The sequence below is a fragment of the Salmo salar genome, chromosome 23, assembly GCF_965601325.2.
Source record: "Salmo salar chromosome 23, fSalSal1, whole genome shotgun sequence".
NCBI classification, from domain to species: domain Eukaryota; kingdom Metazoa; phylum Chordata; class Actinopteri; order Salmoniformes; family Salmonidae; genus Salmo; species Salmo salar.
The window spans coordinates 41,111,641-41,129,261 of record NC_138313.1 but is presented as its reverse complement, the minus strand read 5'-3'; the positions used below and the strand labels follow the sequence as shown (position 1 = coordinate 41,129,261).

Here is a 17,621-nt window from a genome sequence, read left to right as displayed (position 1 = left end):
TTTGTTAACTATACATTTGTGGAGTCGTTGAAAAACGAGTTTTAATGACTCCAACCTAAGTGTATGTAAACTTCCGACTTATATATATATATATATATATATATAAATAATGGCCCGTATTTGTTTTGAATGCTGGCCTTCTAGGCAGAGTTGCAAAGAAAAAGCCATATCTCAGACTGTCCAATAAAAAGAAAAGATTAAAATGGGAAAAAGAACACAGACACTGGACAGAGGAACTCTGCCTATAAGGCCAGCATCCCGGAGTCGCCTCTTCACTGTTGACATTGAGATTGGTGTTTTGCGGGTACTATTTAACGAAGCTGCCTGTTGAGGACTTGTGAGCCGTCTGTTTCTCAAATATACAGTGTATTCGGAAAGTTTTCAGACCCCTTCCCTTTTTCCACATTTTGTTATGTTACAGCCTTATTCTAAAACTGATTAAATAAAACATTTTCCTCATCAATCTACACACAATACCCCATAATGACAAAGCGAAAACAGGTTTTGAGAATGATTTGCTAATTTATAAAAAACCTAAATACCTTATTTATATATGTCTCAGCTATGAGACTCGAAATGTAGCTCAGGTGCATCCTGTTTCCATTGATCATCCTTGAGATGTTTCTACAACTCGTTGGAGTCCACTTGTGGTAAATTCAATTGATTGGACACACACCTGTCTATGTTAGGTCCCACAGTTGACAGTGCATGTCAGAGAAAAAACCAACCCATGAGGTCAAAGGAATTGTCTGTAGAGCTCCGAGACAGGATTGTCTCGAGGCACAGATCTCGGGAAGTGTCAGGGCTTTCAGAAGGATCGGACCAATACGCAGCGTGATCGTAGTTCCACATCTTTTATTCAATCGTGAAACTAATGCAATATACAATAAACTTGAAATACAAAACAAGAAAGCCGTGACGCAGAGCAGGCATACACTACTCACAAAATTAACAACCCACGGCATACAAATGGAAAACACCCTACATAAATATGATCTCCAATCAGAGGCAACAAGAAGCAGCTGCCTCCAATTGGAGATCAAAACCCGACATAGAAATAGAAACCCTAGAACCCAAAACATAGAAATAGCAACCCAGACAACCAACCAAACACCCCCTGCCACGCCCTGACCCATCTACTATAGAAAAATGACTTCTTACAATGGTCAGGATGTGACAGTACCCCCCACCCCAAAGGTGCAGACCCCAACTGCACACACAAAAAAAAAAAAAAAAAAACATCCACAAAAACACAAGGGGAGGGTAGGGAGGGCGACAAAAGTCTATGGCGGCTCATGTGCTCCACCCAGAACCCTCCTCTTCTCCCGATCCTCCAGCAACGGAGGTGGCTCTGGCTCAGGGCGTAACCTCCATTCCGCCCGCAGATCCCTCCCTTTCTGTAACATAGGCCTGTGGATCATTATTGGAGGAATCGGACTGTAGATCCTTACCGGAATCCCTGTGCTGTAGACCACTGCTGGAGGTTCCGACCTCCAAGCCGCCGTTGGAGGATCTGGGCTGCAGGCCGCCGCTGAAGGCCCTGGGCTGCAGACCGCCGCTGAAGGCCCTGGGCTGCAGACCGCCGCTGAAGGCCCTGGGCTGCAGACCGCCGCTGAAGGCCCTGGGCTGCAGACCACCGCTGGGGAGCGTCGCTGGAGGCTCCGGGCTGGGGAGCGTCGCTGGAGGCTCCGGGCTGGGGAGCGTCGCTGTAGGCTCCGGGCTGAGGAGCGTCGCTGGAGGCTCCGGACTGAGGAGACGCACTAAGGGCCGAGTGCTCACAGCAGGCACCGGCCGTACCGAGTTATGGATGCATACTGAATGTGGAGCAGGAACCAGTCTCACCGGACTGGGGAGACGCACTGGGGACCGAGTGCTCAAAGCAGGCACCGGCCGTACTGAGTTATGGATACGCACTGAACGTGGAGCAGGAACCGGTCTCACCGGACTGGGGAGACGCACTGGGGACCGAGTGTTCAAAGCAGGCACCGGCCGTACTGGGTTATGGATACGTACTGGAGACTTGATGCATGGTACTGGCTTAGGTGGCGCCAGACTGGTAACACGCACCTCAGGACTTGTGCAGGGAGCAGGAACAGGACACTCCGGACTGGGTATGCGCACTGGAGGTCTGATGCGTGGAACTGGCTTAGGTGGCGCCAGACTGGCAACACGCACCTCAAGACGAGTGCAGGAACAGGACGTACCGGGCTATGTAGGCGAACTGGAGACCTGGCATGCTGAGCAGGCCTACTCCTTCCGGGTTCAATGACCATCCTCGCCCTACACCGGCGAGGAGCTTGCACCGACCGCACAGGCCTGTGAGTGCATATGGGCGATACAGTGCGCACCACACCGTAACTCATCGCTCGCTCCTCAGCACGCCCGCTCCGCCGTGCTATTTCTGCCAGTACTTCTCTTCGGATTCTCGCGCTTGACTCCTTGACTGGCTTTTGTCTGCTCCACGGCTCTCTCCGATAGGCACGGGAAGTTAGATCAGGGCTCCCCCTGATGTCAACGAACTCCCCTTATGCCCCCCCTAAAAGATTTATGGGGCTGCCTCTCCACCTTGATTATTGGTGGATATAGCGCTTCGTAGTATCGTCGCTTCCTCTAATTCCTCCTTCGGGCGACGATACTCCCCAGCCTGGCTCCAGGGTCCTTTTCCATCTAATATTTCCTCCCAAGTCCACGACTCCAAGGACTTTTTCTCAAGCCGCTTGGTCCTTTTATGGTGGGTTGTTCTGTCAGGGCTTTCAGAAGGATCGGACCAATACGCAGCGTGATCGTAGTTCCACATCTTTTATTCAATCGTGAAACTAATGCAATATACAATAAACTTGAAATACAAAACAAGAAAGCCGTGACGCAGAGCAGGCATACACTACTCACAAAATTAACAACCCACGGCATACAAATGGAAAACACCCTACATAAATATGATCTCCAATCAGAGGCAACAAGAAGCAGCTGCCTCCAATTGGAGATCAAAACCCGACATAGAAATAGAAACCCTAGAACCCAAAACATAGAAATAGCAACCCAAACAACCAACCAAACACCCCCTGCCACGCCCTGACCCATCTACTATAAAAAAATGACTTCTTACAATGGTCAGGACGTGACAGGAAGGGTACCGAAAAATGTCTGGATTGTACCTATATATACACAAAACGAATATGGTGCCATAATATATATATATATATATATATATATATATATATATATATATATATATATATATATATATATATATAGTGTCTATAGACAGTATGGACAGCATATGAATAGAAAAGGTGTGTACAGCAGCAGTTATATAGGATGAGCCTTGACTAGAATACAGTATATACATATGAAATGGGTAAAACAGTATGTCAACATTATTAAAGTGACCAGTGTTCAATGGCTCTAATTCATAGGGCAGCAGTCTCTAAGGTGCAGGGTAGAGAACCGGGTGGTATCCGGATAGTAACAGCGACTAAGGTTCAGAGCAGGGTACTGGGCGGAGGCTGGCTAGTTTTGACTGTTTAACAGTCTGATGGCCTGGAAATAGAAGCTGTTTGTCAGTCAGGTTTGTATCAGGTTAGAAAAAAAACATAGCATTTAACAAGAGACAATTCAGTACAAAACAGCATAGCGTGTCTGAATGTAATTTTCCCCCACATAACTCATACTCTTGTGTAGTGATGTTACGTTTGATACCAGAGCTCCGAGGCATGCGTCGAAATCACTAAGCAGTTAACTTTGAAATAGTTTGCTGATGCATGTATTACTTTATTAGAAACTTTGTTTGATCACTTTATTTTTCAAACCGTGTGTTGCAAAATGCGAGATCCCACTGATTATGCCGTAGTTCCAATGATTTCTTTGGTTCCAAACTGCTTTCAAACACCGACTTCTACTGGACACCATAGTTACAAATATAGTTTGGATTTTGTACAAACATTTTTCACCTGACCGGTAGCTTAGCAATTAGAGTAGGGAACTATGGAACATCATAGGATGTGAGGGTAGGTGGTTGAGGTCGAGTCCTCAACACTATGAACATTGGTTTATGCGAAACCACACTTTCTGCATTGTTCAAATATTTGTGTTTTATTTAATATAGTATTTAAGCTTCTGTCTTAAGCATCCTAATTAATGGCATAGATGCAGTTTTGGAAAAATATTAGTGTAGGCAAAAATGGTAAGCATTGCCTAGTATGGCAACTGCTCGGCCTCCAACCGCAAGGCACTACAGAGGGTAGTGCGAACGGCCCAGGATATCACTGGGGCCAAGCTTTCTGCCATCCAGGACTTTTATACCAGGTGGTATCAGAGGAAGGCCCTAAAAATTGCAAAAGACTCCAGCCACCCTAGTCATAGACTATTCTCTCTGCTACCGCATGGCAAGCGGTACCGGAGAGCCAAGTCTAGGTCCAAGAGGCTTCTAAACAGCTTGTACCCTCAAGCCATACGACTCCTGAATATCTAGTCAAAAGGCTACCCAGACTATTTGCAATGCCCCCCTCACCCCCTCTTTACACCACTGCTAATCTCTGTTGTCATCTTTGCATAGTCACTTTAACAACTCTACCTACATGTACATACTACCTCAGCTAACCGGTGCTCCCCTGTATATAGTCTCACTTTTGTTATTTTACCGCGGCTCTTTAATTACTTGTTACTTTTATCTGTTAGTCTTATTCGTTTTTTTTTTTTTAATTGCATTGTTGGTTAGGATCTCGTAAGTAAGCATTTCACTGTAATGTCTACACGTATTGTATTCTGCACATGTGACTAATACAATTTCATTTTAATAGATAACAAAGCTCTGAGTAAGAAAACATTTTTTGGGACAGTTTCTTTAACATTTCCAAAGCCTAAAGAAAGCCTCAATTTCCCAGCATTACGCTTTCATACACTGTATTAAAGCCATAAAAGTGTCAGCACTCAACCTTATCATGGTGTTGACAATACAACAAAACAGATTAACTGGAATGACATTCACTCTCACGGTTGCGCTAAAATAACTAACTGAAAGCCCCGCCCATAATAAGCCACACCTCCAGTCTTCTGCTTTGACCTCGTGGATCATAGCTCAATAACCCAGCATCAATAACCCAACTTAACCCCCTAGAGTCGATATCCTCACCACCAGGGAAAACTAATTAACATAATACATTTTAAAAAATACAAATCTGTCAGTGTACACTAGAGATATTTAGCATTTGATGCATCTCAATCCACCGCATCCACCGATGTCGCACTTCTGCATTTGCGGTGAAAGGTGACAGAGCTGGAGCGGTGTTTGTCAGACCATGAGACATCCCAAAAATCTGTCTTCTCACAAAATCGGCTGTAGTGTCCGAACAGTTTGGGCTACAGTACACACTAATATGACTCCTCTGTGGAAAGGTGAGACTGTCTAGGACAGGCCTCACAAGACTCGTCTGAAAGTCCCCCGGTACCAGTTGAAGAAATGAATGGAAGTATATATGGAGACTGTTTAGTGCCAAAAATAAGAGGTTAAATACATGTAAAATATATATATATATATAACAAATGTTTCCTGATCTTTCTTATATCTCTCAGATATAGGACAAACACTTCAGAACAAACTTTCTTTAGATTTTTTTTTGGGGGGGGACCATCTGTCCCATGTACTGAATGTGTTGTTTAATGCGTTTGTATGGGCTAATAGCAGTAAGGTCAAATACAATTTTTCATCAACATTTTTTTGATATACAGTACCAGTCAAAAGTTTGGACCAACCTACTCATTCAAGGGTTTTCCTTAATTTGTAATACTTTCTACATGGTATAATAATAGTGAAGACATCAAAACAATGAAATAACACATATGGAATCACGTAGTAACCAGAAAAATCTAAATATATTTTATATTTGAGATTCTTCAAAGTAGCCACTCTTTGCCTTGATGACAGCTTTGCACAGTCTTGACATTCTCCCAACCAGCTTCATGAGTTAGTCACCTAAATTGCATTTCAATTAACAGGTGTGCCTTGTTAAAAGTTATTTTGTGGAATTTATTTACTTCTTAATACGTTTGAGCCAATCAGTTGTGTTGTGATAAGGTAGGGGTGGTATACAGAAGATAGCACTATTTGGTAAAAGACCAAGTCCATATTATGGCAAGAACAGCTCAAATAAGCGAAGAGAAACGACAGTACATCATTACTTTAAGAAATGAAGGTCAGTCAATATGGAACATTTCTAGAACTTTGTGCAGTCGTGAAAAGCATCAAGCGCTATGATGAAACTGGCTCTCATGAGGACCGCCACAGGAAAGGAAGACGCAAAGTTACCTCTGCTGCATAGAATAAATTAATTTAACTGCACCTCAGATTGGAGCCCAAATAAATGCATCACAAGTTCAAGTAACAGACACATCTCAACATTAACTGTTCAGAGGAGACTGTGTGAATCAGGCCTTCATGGTTGAATTGCTGCAAAGAAACCACTACTAAAGGATACCAATAAGAAGAAGAAGAGACTTGCTTGGTCCAAGAAACACGAGCAATGGATATTTGACCGGTGGAAATCTGTCCTTTGGTCTGATGAGTCCAAATTTGCCAAGAGTAAGTAGGAACTCCTTTAAGACTGTTGTAAAAGCATTCCTCATGAAGCTGGTTGAGAGAATGTCAAACAATGGGTTGTTTGTTATCCAACTGACTGTGTTATGTCCAAAATTTTACCCAAATTTAAAACTTCTTAAGGCTGTCGACAACTTCCGGTGAAATTGGAGGGAGTGCAATTCAGATAAATAATCATTAAAATTATTGATATTAAACATTTAGGTACATACAAGTGTCTTATATCGGTTAAAGCTTAAAGTCTTGTTCATCTAACTGCATTGTCTGATTTACAATAGGCTTTACAGCGAAAGCATGCCATGCGATTGTTTGAGGACAGCACCCCACATCAAAATATTTTTCAACCAGCACAGGCTTCATAAAATCACAAATAGTGATTAAATATTCACTTACTTTTTTTAAATATTCCTCTGATTTGCAATCCAAAGGGTCCCAGCTACAACATGCATGGTCATTTTGTTAGATAAAATCTTTCTTTATATCCCAAAAAGTCAGTTTAGTTGGCCCCATCGATTTGAGTAATCCACTCGTTCAACATGCAGAGAAAGGAATCCAAAAAGCTACCGCTGAACTTTGTTAAAACAAATCAAAATACATTTCTATTTAATCCTCAGGTACCCTAAAATGTAATTAAACTAATATTTCATACGGAAAGAAGTATGTTTGGTAGGAAAGCAAAATTAGCAGGTACGAGCGCAGACTGATTTCCAACTCTGACTCCCAGTACTAAAACTCAAAATTCTTCCTTGTTTGGGAAGAAACAAGCCTGAAACCTTGAACAAAGACTGTTGACATCTAGTGGAAGCTATAGGAATTGCAATCTGGGAGCTGGATTTGGATATGACCCTATACGTTCAATTGGAGAAAAAAAACAATTTTCTGGTTGGTTGTTCTTTGGATTTTCTCCTACCATATCAGTTGTGTTATAGTCTCATACATTATTTTAACATTTCTACAAATTGCAAAGTGTTTTCTATCCAATGGTACTAATTATATGCATATCCTTTCTACTGGGCCTGAGTAACAGGCAGTTTACTTTGGGCACGTTAGTCAGACAGGAAGTGGAGAAAAATAGACCCTAGCCTGAACTCAGCATTTGTTTTGTGTGTACAGTCCCCTACAGTCTACTACACAGGATTATTATTGTCTGTGGAATTGAATTGAATGGAAGAGTTCTCCTGCTGCTCTCCAGTCTTTCACTCCAAAATACCATTCACTATCACACAATGCCTGATTGTAGCTATTATATGGCATTGTTGTATGACATATTAAAGCTATAATGAAGTTGTATATAGAATGATTTTAAACACACCGATTGGGGTGTGTGGTGTGTGTGTGTGTGTGTGTGTGTGTGTGTGTGTGTGTGTGTGTGGGTGTTCGTGTGTGTACGCATGTGTGTTCTCCCAGGTTCACCCAGTCCCTCCACCTGCACCTGTACATGCCTGCAGGCCTGGCTTTCATGGCTGGGATCACCTCCATCATCTACTACCACAACATAGAGACCTCCAACTTCCCCAAGCTACTGCTAGGTAAGGCTCCTTAAAACTGACCTCCAACTTCCCCAAGCTACTGCTAGGTAAGGCTCCTTAAAACTGACCTCCAACTTCCCCAAGCTACTGCTAGGTAAGGCTCCTTAAAACTGACCTCCAACTTCCCCAAGCTACTGCTAGGTAAGGCTCCTTAAAACTGATAAATATTGCCTGTAATTTACTGTAAAAATTACATGTTTGATAGTGTTTTTGTGTGTATGCATACAGTGGGTGTGTGCATAAAGCGTGTGTGTGTGCATGTATGCATAAAGTGTGTGTGTGTGCGTGTGTGCATAAAGTGTGTGTGTGTGTGCATGTGTGCGTGCAAACTATGGCAGAATGGTCACCACACTTTAATGCACAGTTCAACCTCACTTTAGGACTAAACATGAAAATGTCCATCTTCAACTGCTGAGGTCTGCCTCTCTGCAGTGCAAAGAAGCCACAGGTTGCAGAAGAGATGCCCAACTACTGTGTGGTCGAGAGCAACCTCTTGCTTTACTGAATGGTGGATAAACCTTGTATTACTCACTGCAGCCTTGTTGCCCCCAAAGGCCTTCTAAGCACAATCAATGAGCAATAAGTGGTTTCATCTAAACCAGAGATGGGCAACTGGTGGGGGGAACTCAGTGGCGGTCTCAACTTCCTGTTGAGTGTTAGAATAGTAGAATACACAAGGTGCAATTTTAAAATGTGGTTGTGCATCAGCAGTTTTTTTTCTTGTTATCAAATCAAATCAAATGTATTTATATAGCCCTTCTGACATCAGCTGATATCTCAAAGTGCTCTACAGAAACCCAGCCTAAAACCCCAAACAGCAAGTAATGCAGGTGTAGAAGCACGGTGGCTAGGAAAAACTCCCTAGAAAGGCCAAAACCTAGGAAGAAACCTAGAGAGGAACCAGGCTATGAGGGGTGGCCAGTCCTCTTCTGGCTGTGCCGGGTGGAGATTATAACAGAACATGGCCAAGATGTTCAAATGTTCATAAATGCTGGTCATGGTCAAATAATAATAATCACAGTAGTTGTCGAGGGTGCAACAAGTCAGCACCTCAGGAGTAAATGTCAGTTGGCTTTTCATAGCCGATCATTGAGAGTATCTCTACCGCGTCTGTCAATGACAGTCACTCAGTCAGCCCATGTCAGTAAAAAAACATTGATTGGTAAATTAGTCTAGCCAGCTATCTAAACTTGTAGTAATGATGGTAAAATTACCAACCGGGGACCTCCATTGATTTTGTTACTCACTGTCACTCAGATATCATATTCAAAACTGCAAACATTGGCAAAATGAGTAGAATTGCAGGAAATTAGCTGTAAAATTGCTAAATCTTCTCTCCTTCCAATGGCCAAATGTGTAGAATTGCAGCGAACATGCTTTAAAACTTGTAATTGTTCTCTCCACTGTCAAGATGGGGCCGCAAAAATATTTTGCTCGCAATGTGGGGGGCCCCCACAACAGAATTTTACTTAGGGCCCCCAAATGGCTAGGGCCGGCTCTGACTGCATGTGTCGGAATGGATAAGCAGACCTGCAAACCACTCATGATTTTCAGATTTTTTTGTGCCCCCCATCAAAGTTGCCCATCCTTGGTCTAAACCATACGCATTACAAATTAACTGTTAATCCAGATGTACAGTTCATTATGTTGAGATGGCTTTCGATCTATAGGTCAGATTGAATGGCTATTAATTATACTGCAGTTCGAGGTAGACAAACAATGTAGTAGAATATTCTATGTGTGTCCGCTGAGCAGGAGTCAGAGATATGATTTGTGTAAAGACTGTATACTTGTATATATTCCAAACTGATGTTAGGTTGAAATGGGATTGTTTTTTTCCAATACTGTGTACTGTAGTTATCCTCGTAAAGAATTTGTATTGAATAAGTAGTGATACAAATGACAGCTGAGAATATTAAAGGTCCTGCACAGTCAACATCATGTTTTTATGAAATTTGATGATATTCAGTGAAACCAGATCAAAGTAGGATGGCCAAAGTATGAAAAATAACTCATAAAAGTACTGGACCCCTCCCCTGTGTCAAAAACTTGGATTCAGACGGCGGGATTATAAGGGCTTTTGTGACATTACAAAACCCCTCTAATTTTAATAATACACCAATGGTAACGTCTTATTCTCTTAACAAATTTAGTACCGCCTTGTAAGCAACATCACAAAAGGCGTGTTCGCAGAGGGGCGTGGGTAACATAGCTAGCTAGGTAGCTAGTCTACTGGTGCCAAAATTTGACTGCAGCGTATCAACAAATATAATGATATGTTTCCCCCCATCTAAGGCAGGGGTCTCAAACAGGTCTATTGCAAGCTAGCAGTAGCTTGCAGCCCACCTATGAGTAGCTCGTGAAACAATTCTGAAAGTACATGCAATTTTCACGTGTTCAACCGAAAAACTGTCATAATAAAATCTCAAATATAATCAATGCAACTTTGACATTATCCCACCCCCGGCCACTATTGGCTTAAAAAGCCAAAACTAACTGCCAATTCATTTCTAGCAATATTGCCTGTCTGTCTGTGTGGTGCGTGTATTTGTCCATCACTCAGTGTGTAGCCAGTTGATGTGATAACCCTCTTGTGGGTTGACAGAAATACTTTTACCAAAACCTTCTCCATTATATGTTAACAGCAAAGTAGGCTTACCTGGCTGAAGTATATCTATTATTTGTTATTTGCAAACTTTGCCATGAAATGAGCAGCAGCAGTACAGAACTGTCCCTAGACCAGTACATTAGATGGCACATTCTTCACTCATTTGATTCGCAATTAAAGGGGATTTATACAAAAATATCAAATGTGTTCATTTTCTTCCAGACCTAAACAAATTCAAATGTGATTTAAGCATTGACATGGACTCAGAACATTGTTGTTTCGCTATGAACAATTGTAATTTTGAGAGTGAAAAACAAAACAAAAATCTAAAACCAGGGAAAATAAAACAGAGAACCATAATTTTGGAAAATATAAAACAGAACATGTGGGGGAAAAAATCGCAGATTTTATAGAGCCTCCTTAGAGTTGTTAATTAACCATTATTTTACCAGGCATATTGACAGAAAACAGAGTGCACTACTTTCTCTTGTACACCAAGGACCTGGGGAAGAGTTGCAGGGGAGGGGAGAGGGGAAGAATGTGCCTATTTGAAAACAATTTAAAAAATGAGTAGCTCACGACATGTTTCCTTTTTTTTAAGTAGCTCTCATGCTAGAAGAGGTTGGAGACCCCTGATCTAAAGCAAAGAGGTTTCCCCTTTCATCTGTAACTGGTATTAGCTAGTTACTGGCTAGTTGGTCTTCAGCCAGCATGGAACAAAAGGGGGGAGGGTTGTTAAAAACTCTGACACAGTTGTCATGAAGAGATATGCCAAATGGAAAATGTGTACAAATTCTTGACATCGTTGATTGTCATGGTTTATGACTAATTTCTGGCAGTCTGGCTCTGTCTTTGGATTGGACGTTGTTTGAGGTGCTTTGTGTTTCAGCAAATTTGCTTGAGATGATCTTACTGCAACACTGCTTCCATGTTGCTTGACATAGGGGGAGAGAAAATGGGTTAGTGTTTAAAATGCAGGCCATGTTTCTGTTATGAACATCTGCAGAATTCATGGGGGAGCTAAGGAAAAATACACCAAATACCAGAATGCTCAGCACACTCTCTCCTACGAGACTCAGTTACCATGGTTTCTCTCCCATCAAAAATGTATGAAGATATAAAAATGACATTTGTCAGGTAATTTAGGATCTGTCTTGGGGATTTAAAATGGATAGCATATGGGAGTGATTTGTCTTTCGACAGGTAGGCACGGTAATTCTGACAGTTTATTACAGCTGTTTCTTCCGTATTGACACTGAGTTGTACCATCAGAAATGCTATGACACAAAATGTGAACTAAACTGACAAAAGCAGAGGAAAGAAAGGGAAGATGGATTATAAAATGTATGCATGATATTCATTTCACACTCACTGTGCCTCACAGAAGATAGTCCACTCCTGATGCAGTGTGCAGTTCACCAGAAACACAATTCCTTTGACTTACTCTGGATATCTGCATCATCTGTTAGGAATGTATAGGACATTCCTAACCATTTACATTTATCAGGAGATGACTTGAAATTACTGCCGTGGTCAGACTGAGTGGGGATTTCCTTATGATTCCAGACATGTTCTAATGTTCCTCTCTGATCTTCTCTAAAGCTCTACTGTTCTACTGGGTCTTGGCCTTTCTGATGAAAACCATCAAGTTCGCCAAGTACACGGAGCACGGCATCGGCCTGAGACAACTCCGCTACGGTATCACAGGACTCCTGGCCCTGCTCTACGGACTACTACTGGCTGTGGAGATCAATGTCATACTGGGCAGGGTGAGCATCAGTGTGGGAGGGGGATGGTATTTGTGTGTGCCTTTTTGTGTGTCATCCTAGAGTGAGGTGTGTGTGTGTGTGTGTGTGTGTGTGTGTGTGTGTGTGTGTGTGTGTGTGTGTGTGTGTGTGTGTGTGTGTGAATTGATTTGACTCAGTGTGACAGGCGGCCATCTCTTTCCTGTGCTTTAATTAGCTCTCCCTTCTTTCAATCTACTGTAGAATTTTAGATGAACCTGCACATTGGATGATCAGTATTGCTGCCTACAGGTCTGCTCATTAGGCTGATAGATCAGGCAGAATATGCTGGGTTGTTGTGACAAACACTTACATGTACCTCTAATAGAGGTTTATGATGAGCTTTTTTGCCTGGATGTCTGGATGAGGCATAATTTTAATCCATGGTCGTTCTGTCTGGAGAAGATGTATCCCTTCTCAGGAAAAAAACTTGTTTTGGGCGGAGCTCGTTAGAATAATACTCAGCATGCTTTTCAAACTGTCAATTTTTACATTACATTTATATTTAGTTAATTTAGCAGATGCTCGTATCAAACCATAGTGCATCTGACTTCTGATACCAATGCAGGGTGAAAAGGAGCCAGAAAACTGTGAACTGCTATACATTTTTTTATTAAAAAGTATTTTGTATTACAGCTCTCGAAAGTATCTTGTTACAAAATACATTGGAGTGTACAGTACTTCAACCCAGAGTAATAACAATGAGAAAATACTCAGCAGTAATTAATATACAGTGAGGGAAAAAAGTATTTGATCCCCTGCTGATTTTGTACGTTTGCCCACTGACAAAGAAATTATCAGTCTATAATTTTAATGGTAGGTTTATTTGAACAGTGAGAGACAGAATAACAACAAACAAATCCAGAAAAACACATGTCAAAAATTTTATTAAATGATTTGCATTTTAATGAAGGAAATAAGTATTTGACCCCTCTGCAAAACATGACTTAGTACTTGGTGGCAAAAACCTTGTTGGCAATCACAGAGGTCAGACGTTTCTTGTAGTTGGCCACTAGGTTTGCAAACATCTCAGGAGGGATTTTGTCCCACTCCTCTTTGCAGATCTTCTCTAAGTCATTAAGGTTTCGAGGCTGATGTTTGGCAACTCGAACCTTCAGCTCCCTCCACAGATTTTCTATGGGATTAAGGTCTGGAGACTGGTTAGGCCACTCCAGGACCTTAATGTTCTTCTACTTGAGCCACTCCTTTGTTGCCTTGGCCGTGTGTTTTGGGTCATTGTCATGCTGGAATACCCATCCACGACCCATTTTCAATGCCCTGGCTGAGGGAAGGAGGTTCTCACCCAAGATTTGACGGTACATGGCCCCGTCCATCGTCCCTTTGATGCGGTGAAGTTGTCCTGTCCCCTTAGCAGAAAAACACCCCCAAAGCATAATGTTTCCACCTCCATGTTTGACGGTGGGGATGGTGTTCTTGGGGTCATATGCAGCATTCCTCCTCCTCCAAACACGGTGAGTTGAGTTGATGCCAAAGAGCTCCATTTTGGTCTCATCTGACTACAACACTTTCACCCAGTTGTCCTCTGAATCATTCAGATGTTCATTGGCAAACTTCAGACGGGCATGTATATGTGCTTTCTTGAGTAGGGGGACCTTGCGGGCGCTGCAGGATTCAGTCCTTCACGGCGTAGTGTGTTACCAATTGTTTTCTTGGTGACTATGGTCCCAGCTGCCTTGAGATCATTGGCAAGATCCTCCCGTGTAGTTCTGGGATGATTCCTCACCGTTCTCATGATCATTGCAACTCCACGAGGTGAGACCTTGCATGGAGCCCCAGGCCGAGGGAGATTGACAGTTCTTTTGTGTTTCTTCCATTTGCGAATAATCGCACCAACTGTTGTCACCTTCTCACCAAGCTGCTTGGAGATGGTCTTGTAGCCCATTCCAGCCTTGTGTAGGTCTACAATCTTGTCCCTGACATCCTTGGAGAGCTCTTTGGTCTTTGCCATGGTGGAGAGTTTGGAATCTGAGTGATTGATTGCTTCTGTGGATAGGTGTCTTTTATACAGGTAACAAACTGAGATTAGGAGCACTCCCTTTAAGAGTGTGCTCCTAATCTCAGCCCGTTACCTGTATAAAAGACACCTGGGAGCCAGAAATCTTTCTGATTGAGAGGGGGTCAAATACTTATTTCCCTCATTAAAATGCAAATCAATTTCTAACATTTTTTACATGCGTTTTTCTGGATTTTTTTGTTATTCTGTCTCTCACTGTTCAAATAAACCTACCATTAAAATGATAGACTGATCATTTCTTTGTCAGTGGGCAAACGTTCAAAATCAGCAGGAGATCAAATACTTTTTTCCCTCACTGTATACAATATATACAGAAATGTCCCTTTTTCAGGACCCTGTATTTCAAATATAATTCGTTAAAATCCAAATAACTTCACAGATCTTCATAAAAAGGGTTTAAACACTGTTTCCCATGCTTGTTCAATGAACCGTAAACAATTAATGAACATGCATCTGTGGAACGGTCGTTAAGACACTAACAGCTTACAGACGGTAGGCAATTAAGGTCACAGTTATGAAAACTTAAGACACTAAAGAGGCCTTGCTACTGACTCTGAAAAACACCAAAAGAAAGATGCCAAGGGTCCCTTCTCACCTGCGTGTACATGCCTTAGACATGCTGCAAGGAGGCATGAGGACTGCAGATGTGGCCAGGGCAATAAATTGCAATGTCTGTACTGTGAGACAGCTGATTGTTCTCGCAGTGGCAGACCACGTGTAACAACACCTCTACAGGATCGGTACATCTGAACATCACACCTGCGGGACAGGTACAGGATGGCAACAACAACTGCCCGAGTTACACCAGGAACGCACAATCCCTCCATCAGTGCTCAGACTGTCCGCAATAGGCTGAGAGAGGCTGGACTGAGGGCTTGTAGGCCTGTTGTAAGGCAGGTCCTCACCAGACATCACCGGCAACAACGTCGCCTATGGGCACAAACCCACTGTCGCTGGACCAGACCGGACTCACGGTTTTGTCTCACCGGATTCGCGTTTATCGTTGAAGAATGAGCGTTACACCGAGGCCTGTACTCTGGAGCGGGATCGAGGTGGAGGGTCTGTCATGGTCTGGGGCGGTGTGTCACAGCATCATCAGACTGAGCTTGTTGTCATTGCAGGCAATCTCAACGCTGTGCGTTACAGGGAAGACATTCTCCTCCCTCATGTGGTACCCTTCCTGCAGGCTCATCCTGACATGACCCTCCAGCATGACAATGCCACCAGCCATACTGCTCGTTCTGTGCGTCATTGCCTGCAGACAGGAACGTCAGTGTTCTGCCATGGCCAGCGAAGAGCCCGGATCTCAATCCCATTGACCATGTCTGGGACCTGTTGGATTGGAGGGTGAGGGCTAGGGCCATTCCCCCCAGAAATGTCCGGGAACTTGCAGGTGCCTTTGTGGAAGAGTGGGGTAACATCTCACAGCAAGAACTGGCAAATTTGGTGCAGTCCATGAGGAGGAGATGCACTGCAGTACTTAATACAGCTGGTGGCCACACCAGATACTGACTGATACTTTTGATTTTGACCCCCCCTTTATTCAGGGATACATTATTCCATTTCTGTTAGTCACATGTCTGCGGAACATGTTCAGTTAATGTCTCAGTTGTTGAATCTTGTTATGTTCATACAGATATTAACACATGTTAAGTTTGCTGAAAATAAATGCAGTTGACAGTGAGAGGATGTTTCTTTTTTTGATGAGTTTATTTCAAATACATGTAGCATGAATACTGCCCATCTCTGCCTGTATCTATAGTTTTTCAACCGAATGAGTACAAAAATTGTTGCAGGCTAGTAATTAATTAAAAATAAATCTTACGTTTTTGGTTTTACATGCTGGGCCAATTCTCTGTTTGTGTTTATAAATAGCAGTGTGTGTGGAAGTTGTGTGTGGATGTCTATGCCGTAATTCTTCAGTAACCTAGTTTCCCCCAAGCTGAGACTCTCACTGCTGAATTGAGCTGAACTGACTGTGTTACTTAGGAACAAAAGTGTTGCATAGAGTAAAACACTAATGCAATATTCACTGCATGAGAAACTAGGCAATGCTCCCGTTTCAGCACTCAGGGTACCAGAGGTGTACCTCACTGTTAGGCCTAGTGCAGGCCTTACTTCTTTCTCTCCTCTCCTTTCATCTATTCTCATCCTTTTCTCTTCTCGTTTCTTCTCTTCCATTTCTCTTCTCTTGTCTTCTCTTGTCTTATTTTCTCTTCTCTTCAACATACAGTACCAGTCAAAAGTTTGGACACATACTCATTCAAGGGTTTTTCTTTATTTTTACTATTTTCTACATTGTAGAATAATAGTGAACACATCAAAACTATGAAATAACACATATGGAATCATGTAAATTTGTATCCAAAAAAAGTGTTAAACAAATCAAAATATATTTTATATTTGATCATTTTCAAAGTAGCCACCCTTTGCCTTGATGACAGCTTTGCACACAATTGGCATTCTCTCAACCAGCTTCACCTGGGATGCTTTTCCAACAGTCTTGAAGGAATTTACACATATGCTGAGCAGTTGTTGGCTGATTTTTCTTCACTCTGCGGACCAACTCATCCCAATCCATCTCAATTGGGTTGAGGTTGGGTGATTGTGGAGGCCAGTGATAATCCCACTAAGTGCAAACCACATGGGATGGCGTATCACTGCAGAATGCTGTGGTCGCCATGCTGGTTAGTGTGCCTTGAATTCTAAAATCACAGACAGTGTCACCAGCAAAGCACCCCCACGCCATCGCACCTCCTCTTCCATGCTTCGCAGTGGGAACCACACATGAGGAGATCATCCGTTCACCTACTCTGTGTCTCACGGCAGTTGGAATCAAATTTGGACTCTTCAGACCAAAGGACAGATTTCCACCTGTCTAATGTCCATTGTTTGTGTTTCTTGGCCCAAGTATCTTCTTATTATTGGTGTCCTTTAGTAGTGGTTTCTTTTCGACCATGAAGACCTGATTCACGTCGTCTCCTCTGAACAGTTGATGTTGAGATTTGTCTGTTACTTGAACTCTTTGAAGCATTTCTTTTGGCTGCAATCTGAGGTGCAGTTAGCTCTAATG

The 17,621-nt window shown here is 42.5% G+C and overlaps 1 protein-coding gene across 2 annotated transcripts in view; it reads left to right on the top strand.

The window, feature by feature from the left end:
* LOC106584588 (ATP-binding cassette sub-family C member 8) overlaps nucleotides 1-17,621 on the top strand; it is a 179,251-nt gene that overhangs the window by 19,814 nt on the left and 141,816 nt on the right. For both annotated transcript variants that reach the window (XM_082968119.1, XM_082968118.1), the window contains exons 3-4: nucleotides 8,000-8,121; nucleotides 12,332-12,498. In XM_082968119.1, coding sequence (XP_082824245.1) covers nucleotides 8,000-8,121; nucleotides 12,332-12,498 — 289 coding nt within the window. The remainder of the gene's footprint in view (nucleotides 1-7,999; nucleotides 8,122-12,331; nucleotides 12,499-17,621) is intronic.